The 25,449-nt window shown below is 46.3% G+C and overlaps 1 protein-coding gene across 1 annotated transcript in view; it reads left to right on the top strand.

Annotated features, from left to right (window-relative positions):
- The window catches only part of LOC144828370 (uncharacterized), a 105,551-nt gene extending 84,761 nt beyond the window's left edge, over positions 1–20,790 (top strand). Inside the window, exon 2 of the mRNA XM_078686482.1 lies at positions 13,334–20,790. Coding sequence (XP_078542608.1) covers positions 14,387–15,610 — 1,224 coding nt within the window. The 5' untranslated portion in view covers positions 13,334–14,386 and the 3' untranslated portion in view covers positions 15,611–20,790. The remainder of the gene's footprint in view (positions 1–13,333) is intronic.
- Positions 20,791–25,449: the final 4,659 nt, after the last annotated feature.

The raw sequence follows: 25,449 nt of genomic DNA, 5'->3' as shown, positions 1-25,449 counted from the left end.
TTGCTGTCTATAGGTAAGTGAGTCTCTTGTAGGAGCGTTATGTCCACACCATGTCTAGTGAGATATACAAGTACGTTACGTAATTCTCTGAAGTTATTGAGGCATCTGACATTCCATGTGAGAAAATGAATCTTTCTGTTCTGCCCTGACATTATGACGATTCTCACCTGCTATATCTAAGCCAATTTTTTCAGTCTTTCGGTCCCATCTCTTATCTTGTGTTATCCCTCCCCTATCGGTGTTACTGCTGTCTATATGTACATTGTGTGCATTCCCTCGTATCCACAAAACCCCCTTCACGCTCCCACGACTTGTCGCGCCCAACTTGCCATTAACGTGATCCCGGCCCCAACTCAATAAAGTGGAGATCTGCCATATTAGTGTCTAACACGCGAGGACACATTTTGCCTTTTTCTCCTCCTGAATCTTCACTACTGTGTGGATCTGTTCAAGCCATCTAAGCCAATATTGGACTTTTAGCATTCAGCAAAATAGTACATAATATCAATGTGTTTTACTAACACCACCCACTCCTGCCCAGCCTATAATGTAGTCTGGCATCTGTCAGTAGTTTCACACATCTAGACCCAGATCATTTGAGGTATAACCGTACTAAACCCCATGAGGTAGTGGAATACAAATTATAATGGCGCCCTGCCCATTGTTAAAAACTAGGATTTGTTCCCTTTGGCAGCAGTCATCACTGTAAGCACCAGCTCCACGTTTCTGTAACTTGTCTTAGTGAAGACGCGACAATTCTACTTGCCAGTCATTCTCATCAAGAGTGCTCCCGTTGCCTCAGATAGTTTTTCTGCTTCATTTCTTGCTACTGGTTTCAGGTAGTCTGTGAGGGCTTTCTGAAGGGACTTTGGATCCAGAAATATCTTCGATTTGCCATGCTAGTGAAACCGAGTCTGTCTGGGTAAAGCCTTGCATATTCCAGATTGTGTTCTCTTAGTTTTGTCTTAATGGGGGCAAATTGCCACCTAGCCTCCTGTACTTTCATAGTGAAGTCCGGGTATAATGAGATAACCGATCCCTCATATTGTAAGTCTTTTTTTTCCTTTGCCTGTCGAAATGCTGCATCTCGGTCTCTATAGTTTAGCAGCTTAGCTACGATGGGGCGTGGCGCTGCACCCGGGAGAGGTCTAGGCACCAGAGAGAAGTGAGCCCGCTCAACGACGAACATACTGGAAAAGGTGTCACGGCCTAGCCTCGTAACCAGCATCCTCTCGATGAATGCCTCCATATTACCCGTGGGCGTTGATTCTCGAAGGCCAGTGATTCTAATATTGCTTCTTCTGGACCTGGCTTCAAGGACTTCGGTTTTGTCTTGTATGTACCGAGTCTGCCTCTGTTTGCGTTTCCTCGATCTCGTTAACTCGCCTGTCAGCCATACCAAGATGCTCTGCATGCTTATCTAGCCTCTCAGACATTCAATCCATTCGGTAAGACAAGGAGTCAATCTTGTCGTCAATAGTGGACAGGCTTTTTTGCATGGCTGCAAGGATTAGGGCAGTTCCCCCACCGGTACATGGGTATCGCCGGTCTCTTTGCTCTTTGATTTATGCCGTTCAAATTGCAGCTTGGGCTGTGTTTTATCTACCTTGCCCTTTCTGGTATGGTTGCGGGAGATATCCCTCTGCACCTCATTGTCAAGTGTGTTTTATTCTGGGCACGGTGTGTGGTGGGCCAATGACGCCCGTCCGAGTCCTCTGTTTGGTACTTTATTCAGGCAGTGGTTGCATTTTCAGATCCTAAGACACCACCTGCCGATTCCCCCTTCTGTAAGTTCAGGCTAGTGAGGGCGGTAGGGATCGCATGGCTCCTTGTTTTTGGAGCAGCCTCCTGTGCGACCATGCCGGAAGACGATTGTCTGTGTGCTAATTATGGCATAATTCCACCTTTGCCTTGAGCGAGTAAGCATGGGCAAAAAAAACACTAAAATGGCCTGTGGCACACCAGTTTGTGTAGCAAGGTGTTTGTCGCTTACACAATGCAGGCGAGTAAGGGGCAGATCAGCTCTTCACACAATTCGCACTTCCAGCGCATGCAGTTACTCCCTTCACTCAGTTGGCAATAGTAACTTAAAGAATCAAAAAAAAACTGCCGACTTGTATTATTATGGTCCTTCTAGAGGATCCCTCGGGCATTGTGGCGAATAGAGCTGTTGCAAATATGCCCTCGAATCCCTGTTGATCGCGGCATATCCTTGAGACCCCGATCTGCCGGTCTTGCCGGTTCTGTCCTCGGACGCTGTGGCGAAAGGAGCTGTTGGAAACCTGCCCTCGAATCCCTGCTGATCGCGACACATCCTTCAGACCGCGATCTGCCGGTTCTCGTCACCGCAGTAATCTATTGCTAGTGGCTGAACCCCTGATAAGATACGAGCTCCAGTGGAAGCGCTTCTCATTTTTATATCCTGAATTACCGGTTGGACCCCGTTATACACCCGCCAGCAGTGGTTGAAACAGAGAAAACGATAGAGCGGACTAGACCCTTGATACCTGACACTTTTAAGTTAGACGTGTTTGTGGATTTATCAGACGAATACTCAAAACAACGCCCAGCAGCACTTTTGTGCTCGTGAAAGTTCTTTGAGCCCTTGGAAACCGTGTTCTCAGTAAAGAAAAAGAAACCAACGCTCCCAGTGTTGTTGTCCATCGCCCCGCGGTACCTCTTCGCCCTGACGAAGGTGCGACCATTATCTGGCCATACACCGAAACGTGCGTTGGCTTTTTTCGAGCTGGTGGCAGTGTAACATCTATAGTAGATGACCGTGTTCATCCTTTTGTCTGCCCTGCTCTTTACCTTCTGTCTACGCAAATATTGTCCATACTGATTGCGTCCTCAGGATTTGATGTACCCTTAAAGATACAGTGTATGGATGTATGAAAGAATGTGTATGTTTAGTTAGTGGAGAAATTAGGAATGTGAAGTGGGAATGTTGTATGCGATGTGTGTGGGACCTTATAATATGTATTGAAATTGTATACATTTTTATCTATGCTATGTTTGTTTTCTATTTAAAATGAATAATCCTGAACTTAAAAAATACAAAAAAATCTGTTTCTGGTAAAATTACATATTAATAAAGAAACTTAATGATCCATATGTGTATGTGGCTCTGATATTGCCGTTCGTCACCCTCTTTTGAATTAAAGGATCCTCAAGAAGGACCATAATAATACAAGGCAGGTTTTTTTAAAATTCTTTTTGTACTGTTTTCCCCTCAACCTGCCCACATCCTAAATTCCGACTGGGAACCTCCATCTATTGTGTTGGCAATAGTGACTTAGACCATGTCAGGGTATATCAGGTGTGGACACTGCAAGGCCTGCCGCTTTTAGGTGCCCAGTTCACCTCAGATTGTATATCCCAGTTGGCAACGAGCGCCAGAAGTTCCAGAGGCTGCACGCCCCGTACCTCCAAGAAGTCTCTGAATTTGTTTCTCTGCTAGATGCGCAGCATCTGTATATGCTGTCACTGATTCGTTCAGGCCTCGCCGGGGATCACCTTCTGTTTCCGGCGTCTTCTCAGACCCAGAGGCAGTCACCACCCGTTCTGTACTTGACGAATGCAGCTCACAGCCTCCTCTCCCTATGCAGATTAGCAATCTTGCTGGCAGCACCGCGTAGCCGCTCATGCAAGCCCTGCAACCTGGGCCAGCGTACACTCGGGTTAAATACCTCGCTATGCCGTGACATTGGGAGACAATGTCACCAATCGCGTCTCCAGGGCCTCGGAGCTCGAAACAGGCCACACAGTCTCCTTGCGTACCTGGCAAACCTCGCTGAGTCTTCAAGGCATCAAACTGAAGCTCCGTCGCTAAACAGAAAGGTGCGTGTATCGGAGTGCGGTTTAAACTGCTAATTAGTCATAATTCCTGCCAGATTTGTATTCTGGCTTGCGGAGCATGTTCGGACCACGGTCATATTGCGTCTTGTCTAGCTCCGCTCCCCACAGACTCATTTCTGCCCTCCGACTGCTGAGTCAAGCTCGAGCAGGGGAAGGCAGAACAATAGGCATCCTGTCACAGGGAGGTGTGACCACCTCCCAGACAGGATTTAGTGTATTAAGGCTGGGTGGGCGTTCTTGACAGCGACCGAAAGTCTGCATAAGGGGCACATTTGGTGCCCCTCTGCAAAGTCAAGTACAAACCAGTCCTGGTAGCCGATAACTCCTCTCTGGCACGAAACTGGAAAAAAGACATAGGAGTAACCTCCCCACTGTCCAGACCCTCCCCTGGGAGGGTCCCCTGAACCTGTCCAACCTTCTTCCGTGGGTACAAAAGGGCTCACCTGGCTGTAGGACCCTAAATGCGTCGTGGACAAGATAATGAACTAGAAACCACTGTACTTAAACCGTCTGGACACTCTGGACTTTGCTGGACTTCGTTTGGGCCCAACTTTGTCTCCCACTCAGTCTGCTGCATCATCTGTTCCTATGCACCATACAGAATCCGTGCAAGACCTGTGGAGCATCAAGAGCAACCGAAGATTTCTCCCTTGGAGTGAAGTAGTCATTTCCCTGCATTTGCAGGCACTGCAACACTGCTGTCAGGTCTGCTGACGCTGAACTCCTATTGACTCCGAAGGCCTCAGCAACACAGAAGGTGGGTTTTTACCTACCACGAGGTCAGAGCTGCCCTCTCACCAAGTTTGAGGTCCGAATCCGTTGTGGGAGCTCCGATACCCGAACCGGTGCGCACCACATACATTTGCAGGTACAAGTGCTTGTTGGCGTTTCCTGAACAAGTTCATTGGGCTCCGAGTATCCCCAACCACTGGCACCATTTTCTACCAAGAACTCTGGCCTCCTCCAACTGAGTGCTCCGTCGGCTGTTGTTTGGTGAAATCGCTTGAGGTCCTCTTGCGACTCTTGTGCCTCCAGCCTGTGAGTCCACTTGAGGGTCAACTTTGCTTTTCTTGGGCTCCCCTGGTTGCTCCAGGCCTACCCTGACTTCCTTTGCTGTGTTGAGTCCCCTGGTCCTTGCTTGTCCGAACCGTAACCATCTTTGACCTGCGTCAATTTCTGTTTTCAAGGCCTGTTGGTGCTCCTGCCAAACACTGACAACTCAGCACTCTACATCCTTCGTGGGACAGCTCATATCCGGCTCCTGGTTGTCCTTGTCCTGGTCCCCGTAGCTGCAGAGTCAAGGACTCCATCAACGCACCTGAAACACCTGACATCGGTGGGCACACCTGTAAGGAGCCCCTGGTCACCCCTGAGTGACCCAGCTTCTGTCCCCTCTGCTTTCATGTACTCTTCCATTATGAAATAATGGGGTGACCCATAATAGTCCACAGACCTGGGTAATGTTTGGTATAGCAAACAATGGCCCTAGCCTGTTTCTAGTTGATTTTACTTCTGAACGTTATTCATTAAGTCAAAATTTATATACATGGTACACATAAACAAATTCCATCCTAAATGTACTCCAATTCATTCTCAATTCAATTAAATATATATCCTCAAAATGACCCACAAGCACCAAAGATAGCTCCAATAGTGACTGTTTAATTTCACAGTTATTATAACAGATCATTGTAAATAATGCTTCAAAACAGAAAAAAGGTTGCTCCAAGGGGAGTTTGAAGAAGAGTGCTCATGAATTAGAACAGATGTATAGGGAGGGAAATCTAAAGGATAAATTTAAACCATCAATTTCACTTAGCAATGTCCTTAGTAAACTGGTTGATTGATTTGAAGGCTGCAGTGTTGATCGAATCAAACACCAAGGAATAAGTCATCCATGGCATTTCATTTGGCATTCAAGGCGCTGTCCGGGGGATCTGTGCTGTACTCCTCGAGTCAGAGGAGTACAGCACGGATCCCACGGACTGCACCTTGAATGCCAAATGAAATTAGATCAACACTGCTGCCTTCTAATAAATTCACTTCACCGCTGAATTACTGTGGACCGCCGACTGTGGGATGTAATCCGACTTCACCTGATCATAGGTTGTTCCTTCTCCCCCCCCCCCCGTCCTGAGGAAGACCAGCTTCAGAGGATATAAATTACCCTCCCTGTGCCATGGTCAAAACGTCGACACTCCCCCAGTGGGCCTGTACCCAACTTCACCTTAACCCTGCCTCTTCACAGATGAATAAACTCTGTGCGCTACCAGAAACCAGCAAACGCATGTAAATCCATGAGAGACAGGCTCAATTGTGAGAATGGTGTTATTGTAAACCACAACCAGTTTACAAAGGACATTACTAAGTGAAATTGATTGTTTAAATGTATCCTTTTGATTTCCCTCCCTATACATCTGTTCTAATTCATAAGCACTCTTCTTCAAACTCCCCTTGTAGCAACCCTTTTTTCTGTTTTGAAGCATTATTTACAGCGGTCTGTTATAATAACTGTGAAATTAACACCTCCACGGTGGCTGCGATTTTGCAGAAGTGCGGCACTTCCGCAAAACGGGCGGGCCGCGTCGGCCATTGGCCGGCGGCAACACTGGGGAGGTAGTTCTGCCTTTGGCCAATGGCCGACGGCAGCACGGAACGGGTTAAACAGTCGCTATTGGAGCTATCTTTGGTGCTTTAGTGTCATTTTGAGGATGTATATTTAATTTAATTGAGAATGAATTGCAGAACAGGATGCAATTTGATTTCTATGTGTATCATACATATACATTTTGACTTAATGAATAATGTTCGGAAGTAAAATGAACTAGAAACCGTCTAGGACCATTGTTTTCATGTACTCTTCGGCAAGAATCCACCTTTGGATTCCAACAGACACTTTTCTTCCTTCCAGCTGCATCTCTTCTTCGAATTCCTCCATTGGGTTCGACAGCAGTTTCCAAAGCCACTTCAGACCTATGGACGCGGCTTCCCTGGGATAGGTAACTTGGATACCTTTGTATCCACGGATGGGGTGGTTCTCCAACCTCCTAACTTCCAAGGGGGTTCTTTGAAGTCCACTGAGAAGGGTCTTTAAACTTTGAAATGTCAACCGCGACTTTCCCATAGAATTGTGCGGAGCATGCTGTTGTCTTCCCACACTGTACCCGTTCTCCGTGGGGTCCCTTCTTACTCACCTTGGGTGGTTCCTTGTGGTCCCAGCAATTCTACGTCCTATCGACCCTGTCTTGACTCGAGTCGTGATTCTTATACCACTATTTTAGTATATGGTTTGGTCCCCCCCGGAACCTACTGTTTATTAGTGCTATTGACTATCATTTCTGGGCTTAAGTATTGTGCGCTTTGTGATTATATATATATGTAGGAGATACTGTCTCATACTAGATAGTGTTATGTAATAAATACATATTTTCATTACTACTGTGTGGTTCACATTTCATTTAACCAATACTCTAAGGTCGCATTCTTGTAAAACAAGATGCTTAGCATTCCTTCAAGACGAAGCCCGAAGGCTGCTCTACACCGCTACCACTTGGATAGCTTTTTATGGTTATCTTTGACCTCTTAAATCTTCATAAGGGTTGTTTGTACTGGTGCAAGGTGCCCACTTTAATTAATCAGCACATACCAGGTTAACTTCTCACACCAGGCATTGGCTGTCTTGGATCACGCGTGTGCTCTGTTATGTTATGTTATGTTAAGGGGGTGTTTATAAAGCGCACTGTCACCGTGGGTATCATGGCGCTGAAGGGGTGCTGAGAAGAAACAGAGGGAGTTTAGCTGGGTTGTGGAAAGAGCCAGGTTTTTAGTGATTTGCGGAATTGGATAAGAGTACCGGAGATCCTAACTGGAAGAGGGAGAGAGTTCCAGAGTTTGGGGCCGAGGACGGCGAATCTTCGACCACCAGATCTACAGAGTTTAAAGGAGGGGACCACCAAAAGATGTAAGTGAAGTGATCTAAGATTGCGTGAAGGACAGTAGGGTTGGATGAGGGATTTCAGAAAAGCGGGGCAAGAACCAGAGAGAGACTTAAAAATGAGGCAGCCAAGCTTAAAGGCGGCCCTTAGGCTGACAGGGAGCCAATGCAGTTTGACGAGGAGGGGTTTGGCAGACTGCCACTTCGGTATCCCGAGGGCCAATCTCGCCGCCTGGTTTTGAATGATTTGCAGCCTGTAGATGGAACATTTGGGCAAACCATGATAGATGGAATTCGAAAAATCCAGGCGGGAGAGAACGAGGGCCATAATGACCTGTAGCAGGGCATCGGGGGTAAGGAGGTAGGCCACCTTCCTAATCCTGCGTAGCTGGAACATGCAGGAGGAAACCACCGTCCCCACCTGCGGCCCGAGAGAGAGCCCAGCGTCAATAGTGACCCCGAGGCTTTTCACCGAAGCTACCGGGGTAGGAGGGGAGCCAAGCTCTGCCGGCCAAAAGTGTGGACCCCAGTGGACGGCGCTCTTACCCGGCAGGAGGAGCTCCGTCTTTCCCGGGTTCAATTTCAGCTGGTTCTGACACATCCACTGAAAGATATGGGACATAACTGCCTGGAAGGTGGGAATAGCAGAGGGAGAGTTTAGAGAGGAAATGAGTTGTAGGTCGTCCGCGTAATTAAAGACGGTGACGTCCCACTGCCTCAGAGAAAAAAGAAGGGGGCGAAGATAAAGATTAAAGAGAAGAGGGGAGAGGAGCCCTGGGGGACCCCACAAGGCAGGTGCTCCCTAGGGGCCCTGAATGTACCTAGGCTGAGAGACTGGGATCTCCCAGTAAGGAAGGATTTGACCCATGCCAACGCCAGGCCCTGGATGCCGGCCTGTTCGACACGGTGGAGAAGGATGTTATGATCCACCGTGTCGAAGGCGGCCGACAGATCTAATAATACCAAGGCCTGGGAGGTACCCTTGTCAGCTCCATCTCTCAAGGTGTCCAGAACGGCCAGGATCACAGTCTCCGTAGAATGGCCAGGACGATGAGGTAGGCCGTCTGTGTTGGGAGCACAAATGATTGGTTTTGTACTCCCATGTATGTGCGTGTAATTCATGATTTAATGATGTGTGTCTTTTACTAGTAGTGTGTTTATAAATATAGAATATATTCCTCCAGAGACCAGTTGTCTGTTCTCTGTGTATTGATTTATGCTTCCTTACCCAGTCAGAGTACAAAAGGAGAAAGATTCTACGGCAAATCTCTAATTGGATTTTTGAAATGGAATGACATGTCCTCACAACACTGCTTTGTGGGAGATAACTAACATGTGTAAGCAAATTGTGGGGCTGAAATTGTAGTGTTTTTATCTAGGAACCAGAATCGATATTTCTATTATATGCCCTTGTCCGGTTATAATCAATAATATCTATACAACGGCATAATAATCATATCCATAATTTGGTCGTAGCACATGCTGACACATTACGCAAGGCTACTCCTCCGGCCCCCTAGAAAGCACACCGAGTTCCCTAAACAAAACCAAGCCTACAGCAACCTGGGAAATCCCCCTTGCCTTTGTTTTGATTTCGTCCTAGAACTCCTGTAAAGCACTGTAAGAACGGCCAGTTCTTAGTGACATCTTTATTGACGTCTTATGTCCAACCTTACGTCAAACCCAGGCACCTTTTAGGTATAAATATACCAACGTTGCCTTAAGCAAACACACGGTGGTGATTCTGGAGCAGAGCAGCTATCTACTTGCCCGAGAGCCCAGCTGATGCGAGAGCCCACGGACGCTGCCCCTCCTCTTTTGACGCGCTGAGAAAGACGTTGTCTTTTCTCCTGCCGAGAAAATCCAGCTCTGGCGTTTCCAGCCTACCCTTGCGGGTTACTGGGATATCGAGTCCTGAGAGAGAGATACCAGACCTCCTGCTTTCTATTACCCAGGTACGGAGCGGACTAAACCCTTAAAGAGAATTCTTGAGTCAGATTCTTGGCAAAACAAACTTAACTTAAACTGCTACTTACTTACTCCCTCCCACGTATTAGGAATGTATATATTTGATCTATTTTAAAGTATCATATGGCTAAGAAACCATATCAATGCTTTTACAGTATTATTTTATAATCCTCCTTTTAATTTAATTTCTAATTTAAAATATTGATAAAGCGCAGCGTGCACCGTACGGTTTCTTGGCGCTAATAGAGAGTTGGACAACTGAGGCAAAGTAAAACCTGTCGTGGACAAGAAGGGAATTTACACGGGAAAGGCCTGTTTGAAAAGAAACGTTTTTAGATCTTTACGGAAAGAAAGATAGTGAGTGGCAGAGCGGAGGTGATCAGGGAGGGAGTTCCAGAATGTGGGGGCCAGGGTAGCGAAGTTGGTTCCACCCCACTTTTTACGTTTGAAGCGTGGGATTTGGAGGAGGGATTTGGAAGAAGAACGGAGCTCTCTGGTAGGGACGTATTCACTTATTAGCGAAGAGATGAAAGCGGGGGCAGTGCCTTGACGGGCCTGGAAGACCATGCAGCCGGTCTTGAACAGGGAACGTTCCTTAACAGGGAGCCAATGAAGCTCCCTGAGGAGGGGTGTGGAGTGATGATAACGTGGGAGACCATAGACCAGCCGGGCCGCCTGGTTCTGGACCATCTGGAGTCTCCGCAGGCTGTATGCTGGAATGCCGTTGTAGATGGCATTAGCATAATCTAGCCGCGATATCACCAGTGCGGCCATGATCAGCTTGAGTGCTTGTGGGGAAAAGAAACGGGAGACCGTGCGGATAGTTCGGAGGGTGAGGAAGCAGGAGGAGACAACAGTGCTGATTTGTGAATGAAGGGTGAGCTGGTTATTGATTTTAACCCCCAGTGTTTTAACTGCGGTTGAGGGGGTGGGGGAGGGACCGAAAGAAGAGGGCCAGAAGCGGGAATTCCAGGGACTGGACGAACCACCGGTGAGAACCAGCTCGGTTTTGTCCGGGTTCAATTTAAGATGGTTGTGGTTCATCCAGTCCCTGATGAAAGTCAAGGTAGATTGAAAGTTAGAGACAGAGAGAGGAGAGGAGGACAGGTCAAAGATGAGCTGGAGGTCGTCGGCATAATTATACACGGTGACCTCCAGCTGCTGAAGAGCGAAAATAAGAGGAGAGATATAGAGGTTAAATAATAAAGGCGAAAGAGAGGAGCCCTGGGGAACACCACAAGTGACAGGAAGTGGGGTGGTCGTAAAGTCTCCTAGCCGGACCGCCTGAGTGCGGTCCCTCAGGAAGGAGGAAAGCCAAATCAGGGCTGAACCCTCAATTCCAGCCGCCCTGACACGGGACAGTAAGATGGTGTGGTCAACCGTGTCAAAGGCGGCGGAGAGATCGAGGAGTACCAGCGCCTGATGATTGTTATTGTCCATACCCTTCCTGAGGTTATCCAAGACCGAGACCACCACTGATTCGGTCGAGTGCCTGGGGCGAAAGCCAGCCTGGCGGGAGGCCAGTCCCCCATTAGCCTCTACGTGGGCGCTGAAAACCGCGGTGACATGGCGTTCCAGCACCTTGCCCAGGTAGGGCAGCAGGGAAATTGGGCGGTAGTTGGCTGAGAGAGACGGGTCAGCGCCAGGCTTTTTTAAAATGGGCACTATAGTGGCTGCTTTGAGCGCCGGGGTCACTACTCCCTGCGCAAGGGAGTTGTTGAGGAAGGTAATGGGGGATTCAGGGCAGGAGGAGTAGATATGTTGCAGGTTTCGAGCCGGACAGATGTCTGCCGGAGAGCCCGACTTTACTTTGGGGAGTATCTCCCGGAATCTAGCCTCAGTAAGGGGAGGGATAGAGGTAAGATGACAAAGGACAGTGGGAAAGGAAGGATCCACAAAGGCAGGTGAAGGGGGGGGGATATTAGCCTTGATGGCGGCGATCTTCTCCAAGAAGTAAATGTTAAGTTGGTCGCATAGTGACTGGGATGGAGGGATTTGAGGTGAGGCTCTATCAGAATAGGCCAGGTCGTTCACTATGCCGAATATTTCTCTAGATTTGTTTTCAGCTGCCATTATTTTTGTAGAGAAATAGGTGGTTTTGGCAGAAAGAATTGCAGTTTTATAATCGGCAAGTGATTTCGGATAGCGGGTTTTTAATGAGGGGCAATAGTTTTTTCTCCACCGTCTCTCTGCCTGTCGAGCGGACAGTTTTAGTTCTTTTAGGTGGTCGTTAAACCACCTGTTGGAGTCCTTAGGTCGCCGGATGGAAATGCGACGCAGGGGAGCCACTGAGTCGCAGCCTCCAGTCAGCCAGGAGTTAATAGCGTTGGCTTGAGAGTGGGAAGAAAGGCCAGAGAGAGTCGGAGCAGAGTTCCGAAGCAGGGAGGACAAGGAAGGGAGGTCGACTCTGTTCCAATTCCGCGCCCAGGTATTTTTGGCGTGTGGGACTTTGGATACACGGTTGTGGAAGATGGAAAAGGAAATAAGGGCATGGTCGGACCAAGAACAGGGGGATACAGTCACAGAGGATATTTGAAGATTGAGGGACCAAACCTTTACTGTACGCACTTTACTTTACCATGAGTATTACAATCGTGGCAATTCATTTCTCTTGTATGAGGAAGAAGACTGCTCAATAAATAACACCTTTTATTGAAAACGCCCATCTCTCTTTTCTCTGCATTCTGGTGAAACTAAGTACGCACATTTGACTGAGTGAAATAGCTGTCTTTATGTTTTCACACGACTCTAGAGATACACTCTTGTTCAGGGAGAGCAAAGTTGTCATGTTTTATGGTTGTCAGAAGCGAATCCCTTCTTGTCTATACAGGGAGGTTAAACTCCTCGTTTATTAGAGAAAGTTTCTAGTGACCTCTGAGCTAGCTGGCAAACCTTAAGTCTAATATAGTCAGTAGAGACCTAGATAACCTCAGTCCTACGTCTACCCTGCTGAATATATTATTCCAATGCGCAGAGCCTATTGGGAATATAGGAACTACACTACAAAATGGTATGGAACCTCTCCTTAGAATTTAAATACTGCTAATTATCTCAGAGAAGTAATCCATTATTAATTGCATTATGGAAGTTTACCTCACAAAGTCAATAAGGTCCTAGGGCGGTTCCAGTGGCGCTTCAAGTGATCTGGTATTTGGAGTCCGAGTCAGTGCAGGTACTGTTCACATACTCTACTAGTCCTAGAAGTTACGGATCAGTTTTCGGAGTACGGTACTGTAGCTGGGCAAGCAACCAATTCAGAGTCAAGTCTGAGGGGCACCACGTTTTTCAAAACTGCACATTTCTGACCATTTCTTATCTGATTGGTAGAGGCACCAACTGGTTCAACTAGTTCACCAGTTGCAATCAGAAAGCTGTACTTTACATTTATGCTCTGTGACATTAAACCTAATATCTCAAGTGCAGACCCCGTTGTTTTTCTTGTCCCTCCTTCTGTGCCGCTCCCCTTCAAAATCACGTTTCCTCATACATTTTCGCTATTTTTATATTCTCTTTGATGAAAACAGCCACTTGATTTCATTCCCACTCTGACAGAGATTTATTTCTCATTCACAGAATCAAGGAACTTGAAGAGACCTGCAGCAGCCCAGCACAACAAAAGCCCATGGCAGTATCACAGATGATCAATCGTATAAGTGTGTGGAGTCTGAGAAAACTTTCAGCTTGAGGTTGGGCCTGTATACACATCCTATGATGTTTGTTCAGGGGAGAAATACTAGCCTACCTAGTGTGTGATAAAACTCGTGCACAGCTCATCTATATGGACAGTTTACAAAGATCCACACCAGAGATCATCTCTTTGAGTATACCGCGTGGGAAAACCTTTGCTCTGAAATTGTACCTATGATAAGTACCTCAGATGTTCTATTCTAGTGAGAAACAAAACTAGTGCAGAATGGGACAAAGGCTTCACTGAGAAATTCAACAATTGTAATTCTAATGTGAAATTAGAGCAGTTAATCTGAATATCCTGAGGATAGGTCATACCAGTGTAAGGAGTGTGAGAAAAGGGTGACACCAGAACATTTCTGTTGCAATATCCGAGAATGGTTGCAACTGAGAATATCTAGCTGTATATAGAATGTGGATAAACCTGCACTGATGGTTCATTGCTACACAGGCATCAAATAATTCATACTGAGGGCGGGCATACCAGTGTACAGAATTTGGGAAAAGCTCCACTGAGCCAAAGAAGCTGTTGAGAGACCAGAGTCCATACAGGTGATGAACGCTATAATTGTACAGAATGTGAGAAAAGTTTCACTGACAATGGCACACTGATGAAGCAACAGGTAGTCCGTGCTGGAGAGAACCCCTTTCATTGTCATAAATGTGGAAAAAACTTTGCGGAGAAGAAATCACTATTGTCATATCATCTATGCTTAATAGAAACCATCTGACTGTACAGAAAGTGGAAAATGAGTTACTAAGTTGTTCATACTGGTAATACATACGATAATGTATACTGGTGAGGAACCCTATGAGTGTAAATGTAAGAAAATCTTCACTTAGAATAGCATAAAGTACATTCATCAGAATACCCATACTGGTTAGAAGCCCTATCACTGTACAGAAAGTAGGAAATGCTTCAGTGAGACCAGCACACCGATGATGCATCAGACAACCCATTCTGCCGAGAAACCCTATCAGTGTACGGAATGTGGGAAAAGCTTCATTAAGGCATACAGTTTGTTGATACACCAGAGAGTCCATACTGGAGAGAAACCCTTCCACTGCACAGAATGTGGAAAAAGGTTCACTCAGAAGGTCACACTGTTGGATCATCAGAGAATACATGCTGGTGAGAAACCCTATCAGTGTACAGAATGCTTGAAAAGCTTTACTATGAAAAGCAATTTGTTAATGCATCAGAGAATACATACTGAGGAGAAACCATTTCAGTTTACAGAATGCAGGAAAAGCTTCAGTTTGTTCAGTTTGAAGAGCAAGCTGTTGAGGCATCAGAGAATCCACACTGGTGAGAAGCCCTATCAGTGTACAGAAAGCGGGAAAAGATGTACTGAGAAGAGCACATTGTTGAAGCATCAGAGAATCTACACTGGGGAGAAACCCCATCATTGTACAGAATGTGGGAAACGCTATACTTGTAAGTGTACGCTGTTGAGCAATCAGGAGATCCATACTGGTGAGAAATCCTATCACTGTACAGAATGCAGGAAAAGCTTTGCTAGGAAGGGTGTGCTTTTGAAGCATCAGAGAATCTACTTGTGTGACAAACCGTTTCAGTGTACAGAATGTGGAAAAAGGTTCCCTCAGAAGGTCGCACTGTTTGAACATCAGAGAATCCATACTGCTGAGAACCGCTATCATTGCACAGAATGTGGAAAAAAATTAAACAACAAGAGTGCATTGTTGAAACATCAGCGAGTCCACACTGGTGAAAAACCGTTCCACTGCACAGAATGTGGGAAAAGATTCACTGAGAAGGGTACACTGGTATCGCATCGGAGAATCCATACTGGTGAGAAACCCTATCAGTGCACAGAATGTGAGATGAGCTTTACTGTGAAAGGCCATTTGTTGAGGCATCAGAGAATCCACACTGGTAAGAAACCTTATCAGTGTACAGAATGTGGGAAAAGCTTTACGCAGAAGGATACGCTGTTGAATCATCAGAGAATCCACACTGGTGAGAAACCCTTTCAGTGTACAGAATGCGGGAAAGGCTTTGCTCAGAAGGGTACGCTGTTGAGGCATCAGATAATCCACACTGGTGAGAAACCCTTTCAGTGTACAGAATGCGGGAAAAACTTCAATTTGAAAAGCAGTTTGTCGGCGCATCGGAGAATCCACACTGTTGAGAAACCCTAACAGTGCAAAGAATGTGGGAAAAGCTTCAGTGTGAAAAGCAATTTTTTTGAAGCATCAGCGAGTCCCTATTGGGGAGAAACCGTATTGGTGTACTGAATGTGGGAGAGGCTTCACTAAGAAGAAAGCAATCTTAAAACATCAAATATCCCACGCTGGTGGAAACCCCTATTAGTGCACAGAATGTGGGATGAGTTTCACTGATAAGAAATCACTGTTAATACGTCATGAAATCCATACTGATGAGAAACCTTGTCATTGTTCTGAACATGGGAAAAGCTTCACTCAGATACCCTAATTAACGACAGTTCATTGTGGCAAACATGAGAAAAGCGTCACTAAAATGCAGATATTGTAAAGTAATCAGAGAATCCATAGTCGTTGTAGAAAACTCATAGCCTAGAATGTGGAATAGCAGTGATGCAAGGCGACTTGCAATATATCATCATTTGGGAGATAGAATGGATACAAAAGCAAATCGAGAAGACTGATTCAAAATACAATAAGAATTATCTCTTTCATCTTACTTATTCTAATATTTGACAATTTCTTCATATTATAAACATTTCTGATTTGCCCTGCCAGGGGTACGTGACTGGTAAATATAATTGTGTGCACAATTGTTAAAAGTATAAACGTATAGATGATCATTGCCATGGGGTTAGACCAATAACTTTTTAAGTTGAGCCTAGGGTCAGTGCGCATGCGCTGCTCTGCAAGGCATACTATATTGGAGTACAAATTTAAACCCACACCCACTCTCATTTTTCATTTACTTGTGTCATTGCCTTTCGTAAATGCTGGCTTCATATATAGGATTGTTAGTCCCTCTTTAGTACCTTCGTTGTCTTATTTTGTAACCTCCCATGGTGACTGGCCCTTTTACTGTGGTTGTTACACGATACGTCTTTAGTCTGTAAGCACTGTTTTCTTTAATTAGTTTCTCTTACTGGAGGCTCCACATGGGCTGCTTCAGCTGGTTTTTAATGATGTTCCATGAGATTGCAGTGTGCTGTGCGCTCTTAGTAATGTATTTATTTAAATTATTAATGATGTTCCATGACATCAGTGTGTCCTGCACGCATTTTTTTATGTATTTATTTTTATTACAACACAGTCCGCTTTAATATAATGGTCCGCTCATTCATGAAGGGGCCATATGCACCACTCACGGGATGTATTTGCTCAGCACTGGCAATTCTAAAAGCAGGTGCTAAGACTGGTTTCTATCGGGCTCTCCATTTTTACCCTCACCCTCAGGGGAAAAAGAATGCCAACTCTGCACCAATATCACTGCACTTCAGAGAGACTCGTTTTAGGACTTTCACAGTCACCATTTCAGAACTGAAGCATTTTCAGTATGCTATACTACGATGCCATTGTTAGTGTTTACTTATGTTACGCATCCCATAACCATTGACAAAGCCAATAGTACTTGTTTGTTTGTTGTATGTGTAATCTTACCTGTTGGATTATATATCTGGACGTAACGACAAAAGTAGCAAAATACCATTCGGGCAGCACACAATGCTAAGCATAGATTTTCAGCATAAGTGCTTTTAAGCCACGCTCATAATTATATTGATCATGCCCCTTTTTTGAGATACCCCCCCCTCCGTTTTTTTTATCCCACTTAAAGCCCTGCTTATGGTAACCCAGAAGTGGTAGTGTGTCTAAGATAACTAGATCGTTCGGAGTCATCGGAAACACGATCCACCAGTGCTGTTGTCCATTCACTAACCCCTGTGACCTCGACATTTAAGCCGAAGGGTTTTTGTTGTGGTAAACAAGAACTCCAACTCTAAGAAAGCATTGGATCCTTAAACGCTTCCCAGTGCGTGACCGTGGTGGCGCGCCTGACCAAGTGATCTTCTTTGTGCCCAATGTGCCTATTGTAAACACACACCATGGCTATTGGCTGCCACATGTTCATGACGTCTTGCTCTGAATGCCACACACATGTATTGGGCCTCCTCAGTGTTCATGTACTCTTCTGAACATCAAGTACACTTCTTTGTACATTAAGCAGTAAAGGAAGGGTGTGCAGAAGTATAAATGTGGTAAGGAAGGCGAGGGTTTATACTTTAACAAATGTGTATGTGACGCTAGGACCCTGATATTCTGTCAAGAGGGGCGAATAAATTGAGCAAATCAAAATCTAGAGGATAAAGGGCTGAGGATAACTTGGGAAATCCTTTTCACTGTGACTTCGCTCGGACTACCTGCCCTCGTGTGCTTTTATGCCCTTCCACAGGGGCGTAGGTCCCTTGGTGCAGCAGGTGAAATGTCACCGGGGCCTAGATACCGGTTGGGCCCATCGAGAGTATTTTTCTTGTCAAATAGCCTTGGTACGCACGCTACTACCCTTGCAAACAAGTCAAGACCCTTTAGAGTTGGTTTCAAAATGTACCTCTTAGCACAAGGTCATGCCCTTTCGTTATGAAATGTTTCTGTAATTCGTTGCTGTTTCTTTAATTACATTACACCGATATCTCCAGTTGACATTAAGCTACAGAAGAGGGTATTGTAATATACCCATAATATAAAAATGACTCCCGGGTTATGAGTGTTGTTTTTTTAACCACCCTCCTGCCTTCTAGTGAGATGTCGGGCAGTGATTAACAGCTACACATTCTTTACGGGTAATTGTCTATTTCTTTCCTTTCCAAGTAGATTAATGTCATAACATTTGCATATGACAACGCGTGCCTTGGTGTTTTGGCAGATAAGGGACGAGCTCGGTGAGATAACTTGATTTTGCCTAGAATTGTAAATTTGATAAAGCAGAGACCACTGGATTAATACGTCTGTCCCCTGGTTTGGCAATGATAGTCTTACTAACCAGGTTTGTGTACCCTCCACCTGGTATTTCAAGTCATCTATTACCACCAGACAATGCCAGATATCGAGTTGCACTGTAATCGGGATAGTGCAGTGACCTTACCATACGTTATTGCTTTCTTTTATTGATGTCATTTAAGCCCGGCTGTAAAGGAATTATTTTCATTTTAGTATAGTTATGCTGTCATTTCCGAATTGCAGTTAAGCTATGATGTCATGTTTTTCTCATTGCAGTCCAGCAGAACCTTTTATTAGGACTGGCTTGAGGGCGCATCTCTCTAGTAACTGGTAAACTATACATAAAGTAGAATTTTGCTTTTTACCAGAAGTAGGTCCTCACTATTGGTTGATTGGTGTATTATTCCGCTTCCCATGGGGCGCTTGCACCCAAATACACAAGTGACTATTTTACATGGGAAGGTGATACATCAGCCACGTTCATTTCTTTAATTCGTACTTGTATTGAATATATACCGTACAGATGCCAATCACTTTTTTGTTTTCTTCTGCAATAGGCCTTTTTATGTTTTTGACAGGACTGTAGTGTGAGCCCTTACCAAAATCACCATTACTACCATTAACACCACCACCATTACACCATCACCATAGCGTTTGGCAATGCCCTTGTTTTGGCTTTACCACGTGAAAGTCAGACCTACTGGCTTCGCCAGTGTTCGTCTTCTCATGAGCTTATATCGGTGATGTCCCATTTTTCTGTGCTCTGGTGCTATAATTTTTAAATCGAGCCTGGGCAGCGCATGCGCTGCTCTGTGAGCTGTGCTGTATTGGAGTAGGTACTTAAAGCTCCACTCACTCTCTGCCCATATTTGTCTTTGGCTTGTGTCATTGTCCTTTGTAAATGCTGGCTTCTGATTCGTTATTGGGCTTGTTAGTCCCTTCTTATTACCACCTTGTCTTAATTTGTAACCGCCCATGAGGACTGGCCCTTTTACTTCGTTTTTACAGTTTGTCATCTTTAGTCTGTAAGCAATATTTTCTTTAATGCGTTGCTCTTACTGCAGAAGGGCCGCCTCTCATGCGCAGTTGTGACCACTGGCTTGTTTATTTAACTCATAGTAAATGGCTAGCTCTTAGGGAGCCATGAGAGACTGAAGGGGGCTACTCAGCAATCCCTTTAGGGAGGTCAAAGGTGAGTGCTGTAAATTCTGCTAGGTCTGGTGTGTTTACTTTCTGAACAGACATCTGTTAAACATGGACATGCTTTTTTTAATAGAGTTTTATATAACGCAAACTAAACTCTAGAAATTGGTTATCAGAGCGCTTTACACAAGCACCACTTTCGTTACAAATGGACACATTAATTTTTGTTAGGCACAGGGAGATTAAGTGATTTGCCCAGAGTCACAGGATGTTGAGCGTTGTTGCTGAGACATGAACCCGGTTCCCTAGCTTCGAAGTCGATTGCTCTAGCCGTAAGGCTATATCCTCCCTCACCGTTTAGGTTTGCTCCTCCGCTCACTTGCTTAAAACCATGACTTCAACAAAGTGCTGTTACCTTCTTTTCTCAATTTGTTCTTGTGTGAAATGGATCCAAAAAAGAAATAAACTCTTTGATTGCAAATGTCTGTTTGGACATACTCTCCTGCAAGTGCAAACCGACCGGAAGGTATTGGAGCGCTTTACTGAGTATTTCTCCAGTTCCAAAGAGGCAGCTCAGTGCTCTTTGCTGCTCCGCTCAGATTACCTATAAATGGTGAGCATCCACCCCCAGCTTAACGTTGCTTCTCGCTTTGTTTGCCTTTCTCCCCCTACCCGCCACATTTCTCTATCCTTTGCTTCCCTATGCCCTCCATGCCCCTTCCCCTTTTGCGTAGTCATTTGTGCTTCCCCACACCCTCACTCTGTTTTGCATCTCCACACCCCCCAGTCTGACTTCCTTCTGCTATTTTCTGTTTGCAAACTTCCTTGACCCCCCACATACACTTTTAAACAAGCATTTGGAATACAGTACGTCTCATATTTGCGAGAATTTAAGCTACTGGCATTGTAAATGACCATGCCTTTTATTTATTTTTTTGTAAACTGAAGTGAGACCTATTGCATTGCAGATGCTTGTTTCAAGTCGTTATTACCCATTCACTATCTAATGTTCCTCTCCATGACAAGTGTTTGTCCTTTTTAAAAAATACTACTATCGTGAATTGATATGCACACATGTAGACACACCCCAGTGAAATTAAATGTGCTGCAACATACAAAAAAGCAAGTGTCAAACATCTGTTACTGTGACAAAATTCCATGTTATAGCCTCAATTCCAATCAATCAATAATCTTTATTCCATCTTCCAAAAGCAGATCATAAAAGATAAAAAAAATAAAAACAAGCAATTAAAAAACAATGAATTGCACATAAAACATTAGAATGTCCACAGTAAGATACAGTAAAAGCCTCAATGCCGCTATGTTTAAGACAACATATTTCTCCTCGATAAAATTAATTAGAAAACATCCAATCGGAGAAATTAGAAACACATAGATCAAGTTTGAGTCAGAATTGTAACTGGATTTATCAAGCACTTACTACCCCTGGTGAGGTGTTGAAGAGCTTTTCTTCAAGTGGCACACTACTCCGGAACCCAAGGTTAGTGGTTAGTCTGTAAAAGGGTGACGCTACCAACCAGAATATAAGATCCTTAAGTATTGCCCGGCGGTGTCGCCTCTCGAACCCACAAGCTATTTAACAAATGAAGAGGCAGGCGCTGGAGACTGGAAGGCAGGAAACAAGGTTTTATTCTCTCCGGAGGAGAAACACATCAGTTGGACAGCAGGTATCGTTCTGAGGTGCTCTAACCGCATCTCTGAGGCCTGGCCTCTTATACACAAGTTTGTCACTTTATTGCATGTAACACATTCTCGTCAATACTTTGATGTACGGAAAGACATCCCCGGGATCTCCCTTTCAGGCCCGTTCCCACACATAGTTACAGTTGAAGTCCCCACCCCGGTCACAACAGGTAGTGATTATTGCGCAGCTGGATATTCCGCCGATTCACGGAATGTGTGGGGTTCGATCGGATCTCGTAGGGTGGGGGCTTTGATCGACCCGAGGGTTCTTTAATGGGAGGAAGCTTCCTACTGTACTGGGGGCAATAAACAGCATCCGCAGAGTCGGGTGGTGGCCTGGGAACGAGGGAGACAAACGGGCACACAGGAAAAGGGGGTTTGTATCAAAAGACCTGGGACCATGAAAGGAATGAAGGGAGGTGTTGTGCTGGGAACAGGATGGGATTCCGAGGCAGAGCTGCGTGGAAGAGGGGTTTATGACCCGAGGCATGTGAGGGCGAGGGGGTCGTCAGCAGGCGGGGATGCCTGCGAGGCTAGGAGAGGGAGAGAGACGCGCTGGCTATCAGCGAAGGGCAGGGAAGCCATGGTGTTCAAAATGGCGGCTGTTTACGTGTACGAAAGGGTTCGGGAAGAGCAAGAGGGCGCCGATAATGTTGACGGTTTCAGCCTAACTTTCAACAGTCCTCCCTTTTCAACGTATCTAGCCAACTTGCTTACTCAATGTCAATTTTCATCAAATTCCTAACCTCGGCATCATACAATGCTCTCATGTGTTCGCTTCCAAAGTCCACAGTTTTGGGGAAAATACAACTTGCACATAAAGAACACAGAGGTGGCAGACATTGAATTCCTAAGCATAGACCACATATTACAACTGCAGGAATCAGGATAATGGTGAGCAGTCTCCAGCCCCAGTTCTTAACGGTGTCCCAGAACCAACCACCAAGCGACCGTTCTTCTTGTTCTTGGTGGACCTCTGAAGAGAGTCTGTGAAGATGTTCCATGGCTCTGTACACTGAGGGTGAGTTGTCCGGTATGTATGTACAACAGCTGGACCCAATAATGCGGCATGCTCCACCACGGTCCGCAAGAACCACATCTAGGACAAGGCGGTTCTGGAGGGCCACCAAGCGGACTGCTTGGAGCTCGGCGGTGTTGTTAGCAAAAATACCAGCAGTGATGTTCATTGTTGTCTCAACAGCCTGAGTCAGATGTCGGATGGCCCGACTGTTTGCCATCGGGCCCCAGAGGGGAACAAGTCCCTTCATGGCATCGAGGAACTGTGCTCCTGTTGAGTCGGCTTGCTCGATGTCCATGGCTCGCTTTTGTCTATGATGATTCGCTGGGGCCACATAAGTCGGAGGAAGGATGAAAGAGATGAAACAAGTGCCCCCCCAGCCTTTGGGGAGCCAGGTGTAGGCCTTCGTGCCTCAGACGAAATACATGTTTGGGGACGACACAAAGGAAGGAGGATCCGAGGAGTCCAAAGTTCTGGTAAAGCGGCAAGCGCTGCGGCCCACCAGCTGTGTCCCAAGTCCTTCTACACACATGTGGCCTGTGACGTTGATGACCGACAGGGCCACAGTCAGAGTGGCAGCCGTTCGTTTCCGCAGATAGGAGAAGGTGGGTCTGGTTGGATTGTTGAACACCTGCATTTCGATTCGTTCTTTAGCAGGGATGTCCATTTGGATTGAGTCGTTGGAGGTCTGCGGGCAGAAGTGTATCTTCGTTTTGTTCCGCCGGACCCCGTGGGAGAAATGTGTTACGGTTCGGCCGGAGGTGGCATTGTCCTTATAGCTTTCTTGCAGGAGGATCAGCCAAGCAAGGCAGGAGCCGTGAACAGAGAAGGGTGAAGGGATGAATGGTATTGAATGTCCAGTGGCATGGGGTAGCAACCCACAGATCCAGCAGTTGGTGGCATTGGTGGCAAGATTGTGTTGGTGAAGCAGCTGTACGAAAGAGTTATTCCAAAACTCCTTCCGTCTCTCTCTTAGTTGAGGAGAGAGCGAAATCAGGTAATGTTCCTTCATGGTGGTAGGCTGAGCAGTGGTTAGAAATGTTTCGCGAGCAGGTGCATGTTCTTCCATAATCCAGAGCGTGGTCATGAGGAGAAAACAGAAGAGGATTGCGATGAAGAGTGCAATTGTCTTTGAACTATGGAGTCTGTCTGTTCTCAGATTTCTGTAGTGGGTATTTCCTGTTGTCTCCATCGTCTTCTTATTGGGCGCTTCCATCATCTTCTTATCTGGCGCTTCCATCATCTTCGTTTTCAAGGTGCTCGGTAGTGGGCAGAACCACAGACTTAGTTTAGCTTCTCTCCAGGTAACCCTTGGTAGTTTTGGGTCACCGTTCTGAGACCTTTTAACCTAGTCAGTGGCCTACTTAGCCGAAGCTCCCTCCTTTCGACGCAGGAAATACCCTTCTCGAGATGGCACAGTGGGATCAGAATGTTTTGAAAGTTCAAGTGTCTCTGTGTCGGGATAACAGTTCAATGATGGTCGGTCTTTGTTCAGGAGCTCTTCTTGGATACTGACGTTGTCTGTCGTGGCCAGGGCTGAGGAGACCTTTTTGCAGTGATGGGCGTGCAGCCAGTGCTTCTTCCCCTCCACTCGAAGAGCTGTCCGAGTGGTGATCAAGACTTGCCAGGGGCCCGTCCACCGGGGTTCCAAACTCTTCGACCGCTGAAAATTCCGGATCAGCACGAAATCCCCAGGTTGGATGGCGTGACCCGGACCCCTGGAAGCATCGGGGATGGCCTGCTGCACCTGCTGATGAATGACAGACAGAGTTTCAGTCAATTTATACAGATAATCAGACATTAGGACGTCCGGGACGTCATGAATGGAAGTTGGTTTTGGGGCAGACCAGACACTCATGGGTCGACCGAAGACAACTTCATAAGGAGTTAAGTGATGTCGGGTGGGGGTAGAGCGCATCGATAGCAATGCCAGTGGGAGGGCGTCTGGCCATTTCAGACCCGTGGTAGCCACTATCTTGGCCAGTTTAAGCTTTAGGGTGGCATTGTGTCGCTCGACAAGTCCAGCAGATTGGGGGTGGAAGACTGCGTGAAATTTCTGTCTGATGCCCAACCCCTTTAAGATGAGCTGGATAACTTCGGCTATGAAGTGGGGGCCATTATCACTCCATAAAATACGGCAGAGGCCGTAACGGGGGAAAAATTCCTTTAGCAGTATCTTTGCAGTGGCCATAGCGGTGTTGTCACGGGTTGGGTATGCTTCCACCCACTTGCTAAAGGCGCACACCACAACAAGTACATATTTTAGGCCTTGGCACCTGTCTAGCTGGATGTAGTCCATCTGCAGGACTTCAAATGGGTGGTTTGGGACCCCAAATCCCCCCCGGGGTACTACAGTTCCTTTCCCGGGGTTGTGTTGCAGGCAGATTAAGCATTGTTGGACCAGGCGTTTGGCGGAATCTGGGATTTTATCATTGTGCCAAACTCTGGAGACAAGTTCGATCATGGGGGCTGACCCTATGTGGGCAGGGGAGTGTGCCATGGTCAGTATGGGAATCAGGTATGAGTCAGGTAGCAACCATTTGTTTGTGGCTTTTGTCCGCCAGCAGCCTTCGTCATCTTTTAATCCCACCCGTGTCCATTCAGTCAGTTCGTGTTGTGTGCTAGCCGTTTGAATGTCTCTAATAGTGTCCTTAGCGTCCGTCCAGTTTTCTGCTTGTGACCTGGTCACGTACATACGTGTTGTCGTCCTATTTTCAGCTGTCGTTTGGGCAGTGATGTCGGCTAGCGCGTTTCCCTGTCCAATAATGTCCGTCACCTTTTTGTGTGCCTGGCATTTGATGACTGCAAGCTTTTTGGGGAGAAGGACAGCTTCGATCAAGGCGGAGACTAGATCCCCGTGCAAAATGGGTGTGCCGTGTGAGGTCAAGAATCCCCTTTCCCTCCAAAGGAGCCCAAAATGGTGAACCACCCCGAAGGCATACTGGCTGTCGGTGTAGATGTTTGCTGTGGTTCCTGCTGCTAGGATGCAAGCTCGTGTTAGGGCAATCAGTTCCGCTGCCTGGGCAGATCGTTGCGTGATGCGGGCTGTCTCGATTACAGTTCGAGCCGTGGTGACTGCATAGGCAGCGGAAGTGGTGCCATCGGGCAGTTTGATGCAAGAACCGTCCACCCACAGCTCCCCGTCGGGGTCAGGGAAAGCCGTGTCTCTGAGGTCAAC

The sequence above is a fragment of the Lissotriton helveticus genome, chromosome 4_1 (assembly GCF_964261635.1).
Source record: "Lissotriton helveticus chromosome 4_1, aLisHel1.1, whole genome shotgun sequence".
Taxonomy (NCBI): Eukaryota; Metazoa; Chordata; class Amphibia; order Caudata; family Salamandridae; genus Lissotriton; species Lissotriton helveticus.
This window is presented reverse-complemented; position numbering and strand designations above follow the sequence as displayed.